This window comes from Scyliorhinus canicula, chromosome 29 (genome assembly GCF_902713615.1).
Source record: "Scyliorhinus canicula chromosome 29, sScyCan1.1, whole genome shotgun sequence".
Taxonomy (NCBI): Eukaryota; Metazoa; Chordata; class Chondrichthyes; order Carcharhiniformes; family Scyliorhinidae; genus Scyliorhinus; species Scyliorhinus canicula.
The window spans coordinates 7,709,127-7,727,672 of NC_052174.1; the positions used below are offsets into that span (position 1 = coordinate 7,709,127).

The 18,546-nt window shown below is 44.6% G+C and overlaps 1 protein-coding gene across 1 annotated transcript in view; it reads right to left on the reverse strand.

Moving 5' to 3' along the window:
* The window catches only part of LOC119958293 (polyunsaturated fatty acid 5-lipoxygenase-like), a 142,117-nt gene that overhangs the window by 58,408 nt on the left and 65,163 nt on the right, over positions 1-18,546 (reverse strand). Inside the window, exons 6-7 of the mRNA XM_038786726.1 lie at positions 4,676-4,845; positions 345-488 (exon numbers count right to left, since the gene is read on the reverse strand). Coding sequence (XP_038642654.1) covers positions 345-488; positions 4,676-4,845 — 314 coding nt within the window. The remainder of the gene's footprint in view (positions 1-344; positions 489-4,675; positions 4,846-18,546) is intronic.

Genomic DNA, 18,546 nt, shown 5'->3' on the forward strand with positions numbered 1-18,546 from the left:
CTCCATATCCGCTGTAGGGCATGACACGAAAATTGGAAATCAGGGAAATAAAAGAGATCATAATTAGAGAAATACAGTTATCGGGGAGTTGAAGGGCTGGAGAAGTTACAGATATAGACCAGGATTTTCTGTTTTCCCTCCCCCGCAGTGGGTTTTCCAGCGGTGGAGATGCCTTGTCATTGGCCGCCGATGGGATCCGCCCATCCTGCCATTGGAAAACACACAACTGGGGTTGCCTTCAATGGACCAGAAGATCCCTCTCATGGGAAGGCCTCTGAAAATCTTGCCCATTGGGAGGGAACATTGCCAGGGATTGGGAATCAATGTTGGTTTACAGCTCCTACCTGGATAGCAATGGGTACCATGCGGTTCTGTTTGTCAAAGTGTAGTAGGCAGATGGGGGCTGCAATGTACTGCTGGACACCTTCAATTACATTGGCAGGAATACCATCCAGTATCTGATAGTTCACCAGGTAGAGATTCCCCTTCTGAAACAAACACAAAGAAAGAGAGGAGCAGCAGAAATGATTCAATATTGACACATTGTCTGAATACAATATCTATGTAGAGCATTAATAACAGCTGGGTTACAATGCCTCCCATCTTCCATTCAATCTCATCCAAAACTTGCTGCCCCTTATTCTAGTTTGTGCCAAGCCTCATTCGCCATCATGTCTTGTGTCCCGCGTTGGCCCCAACACAAAAACATCCCCATTTTTGAAATTATGAATTTTATTTTCAAATCCCTCCATGCCCTCGCCCCCATGCCCATCTCTGTAATCTCCTCCAGCCCTACAAGACTTAACGGAATCCATGTCCCTCCAATTCTGTCACAATTCAGTGCTCCTGACTTTTCTTTGCCTCATCAAAAACAGATAATGGAAAACAGAGGAGCCAAGGTCCTGACGACTATAAGACATCGTAGCAAAAGTAGGCCATTTGGCCCATCCGTCTGTTCTGCCATTCAATGAGGTCATGGCTGACCTAAGATAATCCGTAACTCCACTTTCCCTTCTTGTCCCCATAACCCTCGATCCCCTCACTGATTAAAAATCTGTCTGTCTCGGCCTTGAACATACTGAACGACCCAGCCTCTACAGCTCTCTGCGGTAAAGGATTCCACACATTCAATACCCTCCGAGAGACAAAATACTTCTTCATTCTAAACTACAGTGAGTTCAGGCCCAACCTACTCAACCTCTCCTCAGAAGAAAGTCCCTCCATAGCCAGGATCAACCTCATGAACCTTCTCTGGACTGCCTCCAATGCCTGAGATGTAGAGGCTAAAGATGTTCACAGTATTCCAGATGTGGTTGAAACCAGTGCCTTGAATAGTTTTAGCAAGATTCCTTATTTTTGTGCTCCATTACCTTTGAAATAAAGGCCAATATTCCATTTGCCTTTCCACTTACCTGCTGAACTTGTATTCTAGCTTTTTGTGATTAATGCATAAGGGGCAGCAGGGTGGCACAGTGGTTAGCACTGCTGCCTCATAGCTCCAGTGACCCAGGTTCGATTCTGCCATTGGGTGACTATCTGTGTGGAATTTGCATGCTCTCCCCAGTCTGCGTGTGTTTCCTCTATGCACTCCGGTTTCCTCCCACAGTCCAATGATGTGCAGGTTCGATGGATTGACTGTGCTAAATTGTCCCTTAGTGTCCTTAAGTGGGGTGATGGGGCATGGGAGTGGGCTTAGGCGGGGTATTATTTCACAGGGCAGACCTGATGGGCCAAATGGCCTCCTGTGAAGATTCTATCATTCGAGGGCCCCCAATCCCTGTGTGCTGCAACATTCTGCAGTATTTTTCCATTTAAATAATATTTAACTCCTTTAATCTTCCTACCAAAGTGCATAACTTCACATTCTCTTACCTTTGCCAAGTTTTTCCCACTCCCCGAACCTGTCTATATCCCTCTGTAGACTCTGTGTCATCCTCACCGCTTGCCTTCCCACCTATTTTTGTGTCATCTGCAAACTTGGCAATAGTATGTTCTCTTCCCCATCCAAGTGTTATGGGCCAGGGTTGAGAGAACCCCAAAGTGTATAATGGAGTTCACCTGACCCACAACTTTTAATAGATTGTGGTTATGGGGAGCACACCGACCTACCTTACAGGTGTAGTGCAACAGAGAGTTAAAGTACTTTTAAATTAAAACAATGTTTATTTATGAAACCAGTTAACACTTTACAAACCCACAGTAAACATCTTAACAACTATCAACACCAATAAATCCCCCAAAGAATACAGGACTCTATCAGTAACTCTCCTTGCAACATCCATAAGACAAAAAAGAACCCTTTTTACAAAAAGACATCAGGTTTAACTTCTCTACTGAGAGCAGTTACCACTTTGAAATCACCAAATAAACATTCCTTAGCTTGCAGAGATCACACACATTCCGCTGTGATTGCAGCTTCTCCAAATCTAAAACTAACCTAAACACACCCTGTAGCAAACAGCCCAAAGCTAAATTAAAGCAGACAGCCAGCCCAGCTCCACCCACTCTCTGACATCACGGATAAACAGCCATTTCTTAAAGGTACATCCACTACAGCTATTTTATAAACACCAATTTCTTAAATGTACTCTCACATGACACAAGTCATTAATATATATTATAAATATATCAAAATATATGTGTGGAAAATATAAAAATGGGCAGCAGGGTAGCATGGTGGTTAGCATAAATGCTTCACAGCTCCAGGGTCCCAGGTTCGATTCCCGGCTGGGTCACTGTCTGTGTGGAGTCTGCACGTCCTCCCCCTGTGTGCGTGGGTTTCCTCCGGGTGCTCCGGTTTCCTCTCACAGTCCAAAGATGTGCGGGTTAGGTGGATTGGCCAGGCTAAATTGCCCGTAGTGTCCTAATAAAAAGTAAGGTTAAGGGGGGGGGGGGGTTGTTGGGTTACGGGTATAGGGTGGATAAGTGGGTTTGAGTAGGGTGATCATGGCTCGGCACAACATCAAGGGCCGAAGGGCCTGTTCTGTGCTGTACTGTTCTAAATTCTAAATTAAGTAGGGTTTTGTACGGTACTTGCCAAATGCTTTTTGAAAATCCAAGTATACTACATCTACTGGTTCCCCTTATCTATCCTGCTTCTTACCACTTCAAAAAGTTCTAATCAATTTGTCAGGCAAATTTCCCCTCAATGAAGCCATATTGACTCTACTTGATTATATTATGTATTTCCAAATGTTCCGCTTTTACATCTTTTAGAATAGATTCTAACAGTTTCCCATTGACAGATTTCAAGCTCGGAGATAAAACCAAATTCAAATGAAATGAAATGAAATCAACAAGTAGCCTTCAAATGACGTTACTGTGAAAAGCCCCTAGTCGCCACATTCCGGCGCCTGTTCTGGGAGACTGGTACGGGAATTGTACCGTGCTGCTGGCCTGCCTTGGTCTGCTTTCAAAGCCAGCAATTTATCCCTGCTGGAATCTGAAACAAAAACAGAAAATGCTGGACAATCTCAGCAAGTCTGACAACATCTGTGGTGAGAAGAGGGAGGTAACGTATCAAGACTGAATGACTGTCACTCTTTTTACATTGGTAGTTTTACAATCCTCTGGGAATTTTCCAGAATTTAAGGATTCTTGCAAGATTACGCTCAGTGCATCCACTATCACTATTGTTACTTCCTTTAAATACCTAGGCTGCAACCTATCAGATCCAGAGGACTTATTAACCATATACCATTAGTTTCCTTAGTGCTTTTTCTCCAGTGATTTTTTTTTCTTTTTTTTATATAAATTTAGATTAGCCAATTATTTTTTCTAATTAAGGGGCAATTTTAGTGTGGCCAATCCACCTACTCTGCACATTTTTGGGTTGTGGGGGCGAAACCCACGCAGACACGGGGAGAATGTGCAAACTCCACACGGACAGTGACCCAGAGCCGGGATCGAACCTGGGACCTCAGCGCTGTGACAGTGATATTTATTGTATTAATTTCCTGTCCCGTTTTTGCCCCCTGATTATTTAGTATTTTTGGAATGTTACCAGTGTCTTCTGCTGTGAAGACTGATGCTAGATATTCATTTAACTCCTCTGCCGTTTCCTGGGTCTCAATATTAATCCCCAGCCTCGTTCTCTCAGGGGCCACTGTTCACTTTGGCCTCTCTGGTCCTTTCTTTATATTTAAAGAAGCTCTTCCTGTCCATTTCTGTATTCATTGCTACTTTACCCTCATTGTTTATCTTCTCCCTCTTTATTATTTTTGGTCATTTTTTGTTGGTTTTTAAAGCTTCCCCACTGCTCTGATTTACCACTAATCTTTGCCACATTGTATGTTGTTTCTTTCAGTTTAATACTATCATTAAGTTCCTTGGTTTACCATGGTTGGTTTATCCCCTTACTGGAATCGTTCTTCCTCACTGGGAAATATCTTTGTTGTGAGTTACCCAAAGCTCGGCAATCCTAATGAAAAGCATCACTATGAAAGAATGATTGTCCCCAGGATTGTTTTCCCTTCCCAGCCTGACACCGCTTGATCCTGACGAACATGGGATTGAGATAATTTCTTTCCATCACTAACATCAGTCATTGGATACAGAATTCTCCCAGAAACTACAGCGAAGCTAACAAATCCCGATTTTCACCTCGCCAAGATCTCACACGGTTTATCCCTCTCCCAGTTTATCCTCAAGGTGAACCTTTAAACCATTAATGTACCTGAATTTCCTGTTTCAGTGTGGAATTCCCAAGAGATTCCTTAACCATGGCATCTGTCACCGGAAAATTTTCCGGGATTTCCTTGCATTTCTCTATCAAGACTGGATTGAAGCCGTTCAGGAACTGGTATCCAAAAACCCAGTCCTCATTCCAGTGTTCCTTTAGAAATACTGAGAGAGAGAAAATAGTGAAAACTGACATTCCAGAAATACCAAGAACCCATTGACCATCATTTAAGGCCAATCCGATAGATAAATAACAGAACACGACCAATCCCTGCCCACCTGCAGGAAACTCTGGCTGCGATCTAGTTGTCTCAATCCTGTAATGGCCGTTAATTATGCCAAAAATTTGCAGCGGCGAGATGTCAGTTTAAGATCTTCCTCATCTCCCGCCGGTGATGTAATCAGGTTGACACCCTTTCTGGGCATCTAATTATTGGGTTTGGTGCCGTAATGTCCGCCCATAACGTCTCTTCCTGCACCCCCTGCAGCATGATGTCACACTGGCATGAATCATGACTGGTTTTCGAAACCAATAAGCCAGTCGTGATGAGCAAGTCGGGGGCGTAGAGGTGCCTGCAGCCCCCGGTGGTTGATGGACATGCCTGGGCCTTGCCTCCTGGCATCTTGGAAGTGCCCACTGGCACTGCATGGGCACCACCAGGGTGCAGTGCGAGTCGCCAATTACTGAGGAGAGTAGCAGAGGCACCGGGAGGCGGAACTGGCGGGAGGGGGTGAGTTACCCTCTTCCATCGGGTGGGGACTCTTCTGCATGTAGGGCATTGCCTTCCTTATCCAGCAGGAGGTCCCGATATCTATGTCCATTTTGGGGGGGAGGGGGGGTCCAGATATCCATGAGGGGCAGCCCGATGTCTGCTGGGGCGGGGGGTTGGACCGTAAATTTGACTTTGAGGCTCAGGCGCCCTTTAAAAAGGACATGGCAATCTCCATTTCTCAGCTTTGCTGACATTTTTAAGTCCTATTTATTTGTCCAGCTGAATGTGCGACCATCCCCAGCAATTTGAATTTGCACAGAGCGCTGTTAAATCAGCCAAGAAAAGGTAGCTGTGAAGCCAGCGACTTTCATTCAGCTTTTCTCACCTGATCCAATACTCTGAAATTCGGGGAAAAATCCCACCCTCTATAACTCAGTGTTAAAGATCAACCTCCTTCATTCTGTCACACACCCAGTGAAGACATAACTGTAAATGTGGGCTTGATTCTCTGCCGGTGGGATATTCTGTTTTGCCAGGAACCTGGGGAGGGGGGGGGGGGGGGGGGGGGGTGGGTCCCGATGCCTAGGGCTGCCCTACAATGGGAAACCCCATTGACCGGCCGGCATAACGGAGCATCCTGCAGGCGGGGTGAAACAGAAATGTGGGGCGGAGAATCCAGCCCATGGAGTCTGTGTTGTATAGAGGCTTCTGGAACTGTCTTTTATTTAAAATGGACATGGGTGAACTGCTAAGATGGCTGCCAAGAGTCAGGTGACCTTTGCTTCATTAACTGGACATGCGCAGACAGCAAATCTCTGGAAGTTACACTGTCTCAGGTAGACAATGGGACACCTCCCAAGTGAGAAATGTGAACATCCATATTCTGAAACCATCGAGAACTGCATTCCTGACTTGAATGGGTCCTTTTAGAGCAGTGGTTCTCAACCGGAGTCCACATGGACCCTGGGGGTCCATGTAACATTACTGGGGGTCCACACAAAAAAAATACCGAATCGGGGGTCCACGGTGATATTTTCGTGGTCCATAGAGCAATTCTCCTTCAGAACAATTGTTATTACTGAGAATTAAATTTTTACAGTAATCTAAGCCATATTAAAATACTAAAAGTAGAAATATTCATGTAGCTATGAATTTTTTATGGCAATCAAGTAGATGAAAAAAACTTTACATTTGACAGTGTCATAAATTTAAAGTTACCTAGAACAAACGGAGGTGAAAATCACCCATCTTTTCTCAGGTAGCAGGCAGCGACCTTAGATGTTTGTTTTCATGATGAATATTCACCTTTCTCTCTCTCTCTCTCTCTCTCGCACTGACAAAGGTCAAAGAGAGATTATAATCTATCTAATTTATGCTGACTATTTGGAAAATTTGCATGAAAATATGCAAGCTCGGTTTAGTGACCTACTCATGATGGATATACCAACTTGGGTGGCAATTCCTTTTGAAGTTAATGCTGCCGATGTAGACATTTCTTTACAGGAGACCCTCATTGAATTACAAAGTGATGAAATATTGCACCCAAAATTCAAAGATGGGAAGCATTATATAGGGAAAACAAATGACACTGCTAAAAAGTACCCACTACTCTGGGATAAAGCACAGCTCTACGTTATAGCTTTTCCGTCATCTTACCTTGTTGAATCAGGATTTAGTCGTGTTTTTCACTTATTATCAAAAGCTCGTAAAAATATAAGAAGCTATTTTTCTGTGGAATGGCTATGGGGGTCCACAAAAAAAAATTAAGAGGAAAAGGGGTCCATGGGTTAAAAAAGGTTGAGGATCCTTGTTTTAGAGAGTAGGCAATGGTCTCAAGCCACCAGGGTAGATGGATGAAAACAATAGCCCAGGGAGTTGGAAGCAGTCACATGGTGAGGCAGCCATGTTTTCAGAAAAGCCATTAGCTGCAGCAGAAAAGGCAGTGTCAAATTTGCCTATTAAGAACTGGGACACTGTAAAATCTTCTGAAAACCTCCCAGCCTAATCCAAACTTCCAAGTCCATCTGTGGAAAAAAAACTGGCCTTCTGAACAAATGCACTCTTGCCGAACGTTGTGACCTGCTGAACATTCATTTGTTTGCGGGAAATCTGCAGCACTCTGGACATCTGACTTCAACTAGTTTGGCTCCACTATCAGAATATCATTCAAATATGGAGAAAGAATCCTCATTACTGGGCCCGCACTAACTGATCTCCTGCAACAAGTGAACTGTTAATTATTCTTTTTGTTTTTGTTGGGAAAACAAAGGTAATTTTAAGGGGTTTATATTTGTATTAGTTTTAATTGGGTTAATTTAATGGGCTGAATTCATCGCCCTCCGACACCGAAATCGCGTTCGGCGACGGGGCGGAGAATCCGTTTTGGCACACGAAGTTGGGACCGGTGGTGGTTTCGCAATTCAACACCCCCCGAAAACCGGTGTATTCCAGGAGTACGCCGCGCCAATTATCCACCGCACTCAGGCCATTGCCTAAAACCCACCCCGCGATGCTCCGTCCCCGACCTGCCGAATTAGCTCAAAAGGATTGAATTTGGTTAACTCATTAGGTGCAACAGTATGAATGGAATTCCTTTATCCCAAGTGAAGGAGACACAGCCAGAGTGAAACGCATCCAGAGTGAGAAGTTGGAACTTGGTAATATGGTGCAGTGAGGTAATCAGGAAAGGTAAGTGGTAAGTCTAATTCTGCTGTTTTTCAGTTAAAAGTGCAGTGTGTAGCTTAGTGTCTGATTGGCTGAAGCTGCCCCCACCCTAATTGCTGAGAGGCAGTTATCTGTCAATCACCTGAGGCCTGTTTAGTGGCACAAAGGTGTACATTGTATTCTTCTCTTTGAAGCTTAGGTATGTGAGTCACCCTGGTTAGCTGAGGTATGTATAAAAGACAGACAGAAAGCGCACTCAGTAAGCTTTGCGCAAGTGAAGGATACACATCCAGAGTGGGACGCACCCAGAGTGGGAAGTTGGAACTTGGTAATTTGGTGCAGTGAGGTAATTCGGTGCAGTGTGGTAGAAGGTGCTTTTTCCTACTGTTTTGTTCTATCTTTCTTCTGACATGTATCTTTTAATCTGCAGGGAGAGATCCAGAGAGCATCTGAGACTCCGGGAAGGTAAGTAAGTGATTTTTATTCATTTTTATTTTGATCACCTTTTCAAATTGTGTGAGGGGGTGGGGGAACTGAAGTGACATCACAGTAAAGCTGTGACCTGATTAGCTGGTTGGGAATCTACACTAAATTTAAAAATTAAGCATTGTTAAACTAATTCAACACGGTTTTGTGAAGGGTAGGTCATGCCTCACAAACCTTATTGAGTTTTTTGAGAAGGTGACCAAACAGGTGGATCAGGGTAAAGCTGTTGATGTGGTGTATATGGATTTCAGTAAGGCGTTTGATAAGGTTCCCCACGGTAGGCTATTGCAGAAAATAAGGAAGTATGGAATTAAAGGTGATTTCGCGGTTTGGATCAGTAATTGGCTAGCTGAAAGAAGACAGAGGGTGGTGGTTGATGGCAAATGTTCATCCTGGAGTTCAGTTACTAGTGGTGTACCGCAAGGATCTGTTTTGGGGCCACTGCTGTTTGTCATTTTTATAAATGACCTGGAAGAGGGTGTATAAGGATGGGTTAGTAAATTTGCAGATGACACGAAGGTCGGTGGAGTTGTGGATAGTGCTGAAGGATGTTATAGGATACAGAGGGACATAGATAAGCTGCAGAGCTGGGCTGAGAGGTGGCAGATGGAGTTTAATGCGGAAAAGTGTGAGGTGGTTCACTTTGGAAGGAGTAACAGGAATGCAGAGTACTGGGCAAATGGCAAGATTCTTGGTAGTGTAGATGAACAGAGAGATCTCGGCATCCAGGTACATAAATCCCTGAAAGTTGCCACCCAGGTTAATAGGGCTGTTAAGAAGGCATATGGTGTGCTAGCCTTTATCAGCAGGGGGATTGAGTTTCGGAGCCACAAGGTCATGCTGCAGCTGTACATAACTCTGGTGCGGTCGCACCTGGAGTACTGCGTGCAGTTCTGGTCACCACATTATAGGAAGGATGTGGAAGCTTTGGGAAGGGTTCAGAGGAGATTTACTAGGATGTTGCCTGATATGGAGGGACGGTCTTACGAGGAAAGGCTCAGGGAATTGAGGTTGTTTTCGTTAGAGAGGAGAAGGCTGAGAGGTGACTTAATAGAGACATATAAGATAGCCAGAGGGTTAGATAGGGTGGACAGTGAGAGTCTTTTTCCTCGGATGGTGATGACCAACACGAGGGGACATAGCTTTAAATTGAGGGGTGATAGATATAGGACAGATGTCAGAGGCAGTTTCTTTACTCAGAGAGTAGTAGGGGTGTGGAACGCCCTGCCTGCAACAGTAGTAGACTCGCCAACTTTAAGGGCATTTAAGTGGTCACTGGATAGACATATGGATGAAAATGGAATAGTGTAGGTCAGATAGGCTTCAGATGGTTTCACGGGTCGGCGCAAGATCGAGGGCCGAAGGGCCCGTACTGCGCTGTTATGTTCTATGTTCTTAATTAAACATAATTACTTAATTAGAATTTAGAGGGGTATCTAAGCCAGAGGTCGGAGAGTACTGTTTTTAGCTTTCACATTTATATTAGAAATCTAGTGCTAGAAATCATATAGTTAACAGTAACTGTTTAAAAACATTTTTTTTGAAATTTAATTTACTAATTAATTGACACAATGTCAATTAGAGGGGTGCAGTGCTCTGACTGTGAGATGTGGCAGGTCCAGGAGGCTTCCAGCGTCCCAGATGGCTTCATCTGCAGAAAGTGCAGCCAACTGCAGCTCCTCACACACTACATGGTGCGGTTGGAGCAGCAGTTGGATGCGCTGAGGAGCATGCAGTTGGCGGAAAGCGTCATAGATAGCAGTTATATAAATGTGGTCACACCCAAGGTGCAGGCAGAGAAATGGGTGACCACCAGAAAGGGCAGGAAGTCAGTGCAGCAATCCCCTGTGGTTGTCCCCCTCTTGATCAGGTTCCATGATTTAGATGTTTCAGTTATCTGGACCACTGGGTGCTCTTCCGGGGCAGATGTGACCTGTATAAGAAGAACGGGTTGCATCTAAACTGGAGAGGCATAAATATCCTGGCCATGAGGTTTGCTGGTGTCACATGGGAGGGTTTAAACTAGTATGGCAGGTGGGTGGGTACCAGAGCAATAGGTCAGAAGGTGAAAGCATTGAGGGAGAACTAGGCAATGGGGCCAGTATGGCTCTGATGAAGAGCAGACAGGGAGATGTTGCTGAAAACAGCGGGTCTGGTGGCTTGAAGTGCATATGTTTTAATGCAAGGAGTATTACTGGTGAGGCAGATGAACTTAAGAGCTTGGATTAGTACTTGGAACCATGATGTTGTTGCCATTACAGAGACCTGGTTGAGGGAAGGACAGGATTGGCAGCTAAACGTTCCATGATTTAGATGTTTCAGGCGGGATAGAGGGGGATGTAAAAGGGGTGGCGGAGTTGCGCTACTGGTTAGGGAGAATATCACAGCTGCACTACGGGAGGACACCTCAGAGGGCAGCAAAGCTATATGGGTAGAGATCAGGAATAAGAAAGGTGCAGTCACAATGTTGGGGGTTTACTACAGGCCTCCTAACAGCCAGCAGGAGATAGAGGAGCAGAGAGGTAGACAGATTTTGGAAACGAGTAAAAACAACAGTGTTGTGATGGAAGACTTCAACTTCCCCAATATTGACTGGGACGCACTTAGTACTAGGGGCCTGGACGGGGCAGCGTTTGTAAGGAGCATCCAGGAGGGCTTCTTAAAACAATATGTAGATAGTCCAACTCGGGAAGGGGCTGTACTGGACCTGGTATTAGGGAATGAGCTTGGCCAGGTGGTAGAAGTTTCAGTAGGGGAGCATAGGGGAGCAGTGACCACAATTTAGTAAGTTTTAAAGTGCTGGTGGACAAGGATAAGAGTGGTCCGAAGGTGAATGTGCTCAATTGGGGGAAAGCTAATTATAACAATATTAGGCGGGAACTGAAGAATCTCGATTGGGGGAGGATGTTTGAGGGTAAATCAACATCTGTTATGTGAGAGGCTTTCAAATGTCAGGTGAAAGGAATTCAGGACCGGCATGTTCCTGTGCGGAAGAAGGATAAATCCGGCACATTTCAGGAACCTTGGATAACGAGAGATATTGTCGGCCTCGTCAAAAAAGAAAAAGGAGACATTTGTCAGGGCTAGAAGACTGGGAACAGACGAAGCCTGTGTGGAATATAAGGAAAGTAGAAAGGAACTTAAGCAAGGAGTCAGGAGGGCTAGGGGCCTCACGGTAGCATGGTGGTTAGCATCAATGCTTCACAGCTCCAGGGTCCCAGGTTCGATTCCCGGCTGGGTCACTGCCTGTGTGGAGTCTGCACGTCCTCCCCGTGTGTGCGTGGGTTTCCTCCGGGTGCTCCGGTTTCCTCCCACAGTCCAAAGATGTGCGGGTTAGGTGGATTGGCCATGCTAAATTGCCCATAGTGTAAAGTTAATGGGGGGATTGTTGGGTTACGGGTATACGGGTTTCGTGGGTTTAAGTAGGGTGATCATTGCTCGGCACAACATCGAGGGCCGAAGGGCCTGTTCTGTGCTGTACTGTTCTATGTTCTATGTTCTAAGAGGTCACGAAAAGTCATTGGAAAATAGGGTTAAGGAAAATCCCACGGCTTTTTACACCTACATAAAAAGCAAGAGCATAGCCAGGGAAAGGATTGGCCCACTGAAGGATAGGCAAGGGAATCTATGTGTGGAGCCAGAGGAAATGGGTGAGGTACTAAATGAATACTTTGCATCGGTATTCACCAAAGAGAAGGAATTGGTGGATGTTGAGTCTGGAGAAGGTTGTGTAGAGAGCCTGGGTCACATTGAGATCCAAAAAGATGAGGTGTTGGGCGTCTTGAAAAACATTACGGTAGATAAGTCCTCAGGGCCGGATGGGATCTACCCCAGAATACTGAAGGAGGCTAGAGAGAAAATTTCTGAGGCCTTGACAGAAATCTTTGGATCCCCACTGTCTTCAGGTGATGTCCCGGAGGACTGAAGAATAGCCAATGTTGTTCCTTTGCTTAAGGAGGGTAGCAAGGATAACCCAGGGAACTACAGGCCGGTGAGCGTTACGTCAGTACTAGGGAAATTACTGGAGAGAATTCTTCGAGACAGGATCTACTCCCATTTGGAAGCAAATCGACGTATTAGTGAGAGGCAGCACGGTTTTGTGACGGAGAGGTAATGTCTCACTAACTTGATAAAGTTTTTCGAAGAGGTCACAAAGATTTTTGATGCAGGTAGGGCAGTGGATGTTTTCTATATGGACTTCAGTAGACTGGTATAAAAGGTGAAGTCACACGGGATCAGGGGTGAGCTGGCAAGATGGATACAGAACTGGCTAGGTCATAGAAGGCAGAGAGTAGCAATGGAAGGGTGCTTTTCAAATTGGAGGGCTGTGACGAGTGGTGTTCCCCAGGGATCAGTGCTGGGACCTTTGCTGTTCGTTGTATATACAAATGATTTGGAGGAAAATGTAACTGGTCTGATTAGTAAGTTTGCAGACGACACAAAGGTTAGTGGAATTGCGGATAGCAATGAGGACTGTCAGAGGATACAGCAGGATTTAGTTTGTTTGGAGACTTGGGTGGAGAGATGGCCAATGGAGTTTAATACGGACAAATGTGAGGTAATGCATTTTGGAAGGTCTAATGCAGGTAGGGAATATACAGTGAATGGTAGAACCCTCAAGAATATTGAAAGTCAGAGAGATCTAGGTGAATAGGTTCACAGGTCACTAAAAGGGGCAACACAGGTGGAGAATATAGTCAAGAAGGCATACGACATGCTTGCCTTCATTGGCCGGGGGATTGAGTATAAGAATTGGCAAGTCATGTTACAGCTGTATAGAACCTGAGTTAGATCACACTTGGAGTATCGTGTTCAATTCAGGTTGCCACACTACCAGAAGGATGTGGAGGCTTTAGAGAGGGTGCAGAAGAGATTTACCAGGATGTTGCCTGGTATGGAGGGCTTTAGCTATGAGGAGCGATTGAATAAACTCAATTTGTTCTCACTGGAATGACGGAGGTTGAGGGTCGACCTGATAGAGGTCTACAAAATTATGAGGGGCATAGACAGAGTGGATAGTCGGAAGCTTTTCCCCATGGTAGAGGGTTCAATTACTAGGGCGCATAGGTTTAAGGTGCGAGGGGCAAGGTTTAGAGGAGATGTATGAGGCACGTTTTTTACACAGAGGGTAGTGGGTGCCTGGAACTCGCTGCCAGAGGAGGTGGTGGAAGCAGGGACGATAGTGACATTTAAGGTGTATCTTGACAAATACGTGAATATGATGGGAATAGAGGGATACGGACCCAGGAAGTGCAGAAGATTTTAGTTTAGGCGAGCAGCATGGTCGGCACAGGCTTGGAGGGCCGAAGGGCCTGTTCCTGTGCTGTACTTTTCTTTGTTCTTTGTTCTAATCCTCTGGATAATCGTGACAATAAGCCCTCAACATTGTTTTTAATGTCTGATACCACCTTTCTAACGCTCCTTGCGATTCTGCATGGTACGCAGTTGATTTGAATTGTTTTATTCCTAAACTATTCATAACTGCTTTGCATAACCTTGAGGTAAAATTTGACCCTTGATCCGATTGTATTTCTATGGGTAGCCCATACCTAGTAAAGAATTTAAGTAACTCCTCCACCATCTTTTTAGCTGTAATATTACGTACTTGAATGGCCTCTGGAAACCTAGTAGACACATCCATTATTGTTTTAGGAAGCGGTCCGACACAATCAGTTAGGACCCATGTGAAAGGTTCCTCAAATGCTGGAATGGGTATTAAGGGTGCTGGTTTTATCACTGCTTGAGGTTTCTCATCACTTGACATGTGTGACATGATTGACAAAATGTAACTACATCTTTATGTCGTCCAGGCCAATAAATATGTTTTGGATTTTAGCTTGAGTTTTCCTTATTCCCAAATGACCTCCCACTGGCACCTCATGTGCAACTCACAACACCTCGTTTCTATACCCTACCGGCAATACTACTTGAACTTTTGCCCACTTTTCATCCGCCTGCATTTGTAAAGGTCTCCATTTTCTCATCAAGAGATTACTTTTACGGTAATAACACTCTGGTATACACTCAGATTCCTTTTCCGTGTATGCTTTCTGATACATACGTTTTATTTCTACATCTTTCTGTTATAATGCTGCCAATTTTCCTGAACTAAAAATATCCGCCTCATCCTCCACCTGTTCTTGTTCTTTTTCAACCATCTGATCAAAAATCGTTTCTGACAATTGCACTTCAACGTCACCTTCACTCTTTGATTTCTCCTCTTGTCTTAACCTGTGACTTTGCGACCTTGTTACTACACAATCCCGAAAAATCCCTGGATATTCAGTTGTCTGATTTTCCACTGGCTTATCAACCACAGTAGGCATCACTCCCACCTGCGATCATTACCCAAGATAAACTGTATTCCTGGACAAGATAGTTTCTCTATTACTCCTGCTAACACTTCACCACTCTTCACTGGGCTTTCTAACCTTACCTTATATAATTGAACACTACACCTCTCACCCTGAATTCCACATATTACCACCTTTTCTGGCAACATTCTTCCAAACTACATAACTCCTCATCTCTTACCATCAAAGATTGACTGGCTCCCATATCTCTTAAAATTGTGACTTCTTTGCCTGCTCCTCCTGATACACATGAGTAAACCTTACCCACACAAGTAAATTATTTAAAGAGATCTGCACCTAATCAATCACCACTTGATCAGGCTGTACAATCTTTTGCACCTCCTTCACTTCACTTGGGCTTTCCTTCACCACTTTAACAAACCCTATTTTACCACATCAGCCTTCCCAGTGCTTTTCTTCAACCACCAACACTGTGACTTTACATGGTCTTGTTTATTAGTGAAAACATTTGAAACTTTTCATTTCTTTTCCACCCTCCTGGATTTTTAAAAAATCTGAGGTACACTCTCCTTATGATCTCCCATCAGATCACCTTTGCCTTTACCACTTGAGTATTTCTCATGTCCCCAGTTTCTATCCTTCACAGGCTGAAACTGATGTCAGAAACCAAGTTTTGATTTATGAACTAATTCATAATCATCTCCCATTTCTGCTGCTAATCGCGCAGTTTTAACCCTCTGCTCTTCCCCATGAGTTCTCTCTACATCAGGAATTGAATTTTTAAACTCCCCCAAAAGTATAATTTCTCTGAGAGCTTCATTCCTTTGGTCTATTTTCAAAGCCCTTATCTACCTGTCAAAATTAGTCTGTTTGATCCTTTCAAATCCCATGTATGTTTGACCAAATTATTTCCTTAAATTTCTAAACCTTTGTCTGTAGGCTTTAGGCACTAGTTCATATACCAAAGATGGATTTTTTCACCTCCTCATGCGTCCCAGATTCCTCCTCCGGTCATGATGCAAGCACTTTACTAGCCCTACCTATCAGCTTTTTTAAAATCAGTAATACCCACATGTCCTGTGGCCATTTCATTTGTTTAGCCACCTTCTCAAATGAACTGAAAAAGCTTCTAACTCCTTCTCGTCAAACCTTGGCAATGCTTGGACATATTCACATAGATCCCCACCAAGCCTTCAATTATGGCGCTCTTTCTCACTATCCTCATCACTATGAAATGAAATGAAATAAAAATGGCTTATTGTCATGAGTAGGCTTCAATGAAGTTACTGTGAAAAGCCCCTAGACGCCACATTCTGGCGCCTGTCCGGGGAGGCTGGTACGGGAATCGAACCGCGCTGCTGGCCTGCTTGGTCTGCTTTAAAAGCCAGCGATTTAGCCCAGTGAGCTAAACCAGCCCCTTCCAACTGTACGTTTCCCTTTACATCTGCCAATTTTAACTGACTGTCATGTTTCATGGCCATCTTCTGAAGTTCAAACTCTTTATCTTTTTCCTGATCTGTACCTCCCTTTCTCTTTCTTTTTGTTCTGCTGGGGCTGTTCTTTCTTTTCTCCTTTCTTCCCTCTCTCTTTCTTTTTCCTCTCTATCTCTTTCGTATTCAAGTTGCTTTAATTCTTTCTCATGAAATTAAATGAAATGAAAATCGCTTCCATTTGTTTAAGTTGTTGTGGTATTGTGCGAAGCAAATAATGGCATGATGGGAAAACTAGTCAAGTTGCTTGGTACGATGAAATTTAAACTGACTTCGCATAACCTAAGGCACAAATACAAGCAGCCAAGGTCAACTTGACCCGAAAACTTGCTGACTCTAAACTCAGATAAAACTCAGTCGTCACACCCCAGAGCCGTCTAAATACACAAGATAAGCTAGAAATAGTTATTTTCGATACTTAAACAAATCTGCTCCGTTTCTTAAACATGCGACCAAAAGACAAGATGAGACCCCGAGTCCTCTAAAGGTCAGCAAGGTGACGTCAATTTGATAATTATTGCTTATGTTTTACTTTTGATCAAATTCCTGACCAAGCTGTATTCATGTTATCTTGATTCTATAATGTATAAATATCGTCCTATTTGTCTGTACTAGCGCAGACTTGGAAGGGAACCAGCAGTTTGTACTTGACTGCCTTCCGACTCCAAATCTCAGCCATACTGCTAGCAGTTGTAGTTCGTAAATAAAGCTTAGTTTTGCTTACCTAATGAACCTTGTTGAATCTTTCTATCACAGTCCAGAAGCGGGGAAAATATTGATTACAACATTGTAACTGAATTTTTGTCATTTCCAATGAGTCAAACGATCTCAGGCAACTTTAAATGCTTAGCCACCCTATAATTACCTCACCTTTTCGCATTTAGTTAGGTAATGTTAACTGCAATGCTTTTGCCAAATCTAACAGTCTGCTTTTAGTCTCTGTCCGTAAGGTAGTGCGTATGACCATCGCCACCCCCAAAAACGTCAGAGACTCTGAAAGAGCCATTGTACACAACACACTCCCTGCTTAAATTGAAATACCACACCTGAAAATCAACCACAATATGCTCACCCCTCACTGTCTTTAAGTTCACTATGCCAATCCAATAGATTGAGTTTTATCCCCCTCGAGCCCCCAATTTGTTATAGGCCAGGGTTTAGAGAACCCCAAAGTGCAAACACGGAGAGAATGTGCAAACACCACACGGACAGTGACCCGGGGCCGGGATTGAACCCGGGTCCTCGGCGCCATGAGGCAGCAGGGCTAACCACTGGGTCACCATGTAGCCTCTTCACAGCCATCATTAGACATTCAATTCCAGATTTTTATTGAATTCAAATTTCACCATCTGCCCTGATGGGATTCGAACCTGGTTTCCCGGTGCATTACCCTGGATCTCTGGATTACCAGTTCAGTGACAATACCGCAACACCATCACCTCCCGTATGCGAGTGATGTTGTTATAACGACTCTCTGCATTGGCCTGGGGCCTCCGCACAGGTGTCATCAGCCATGACCTCAGAGGATAGGCCTTGTCGCCCACTAGGCAACCCTTCACCTGAGGGAGCACCTCAAAGGTGCCGGGAATCTCCGAGTGCACAAGGATTATGTGTTGTGCACGCTGCCGGGGCATCGTGCACAGATGTGGATCATGTGCAGCTGATAGTTGCACGCCAACTGCTGTTCTGGTGCAGGGGCTGGCTCCTGTTGTGCAGGGACTCCCCTGGGCTAGTTCTGGTGCTGGAGGCAGCCCGCCATTGGCTGCAGCTTCTTATCCCACCGCTGTGAATGGGGTTTCCCATTCTGTGCAACCCTCCCCCCGCCAGTGGCAGGGATTCATCACCGGCGGCACTGGAAAATCCCACCAGTGAGAACGGCCAGAAAATTCCAGCCAACATCTCCGATTCTGCAGCATGGGAGCATCAGCCTTAATTCTTGTGCTCAAGTCCGAGAGTGGCTCTTAACCGCCCCCCCCCCCCCCCACCCCCCCCAAACCTCTGACTCACATTTACAAGTGCTCCCCGTGGAGCCATATCTGTCGTTCACAGCCTATTCACGTGAATAACTGTTCATTCCAAAGCTACTCCTTCAAACAAGGCTTCCTGTCCAAACTGTTCTGGACCACTTTGAAGAATAGTCTTATTTTAACTATTAACTTTCTCGGGTTCACCCCATTGTCACTTCCGCCTAGTGGAGGC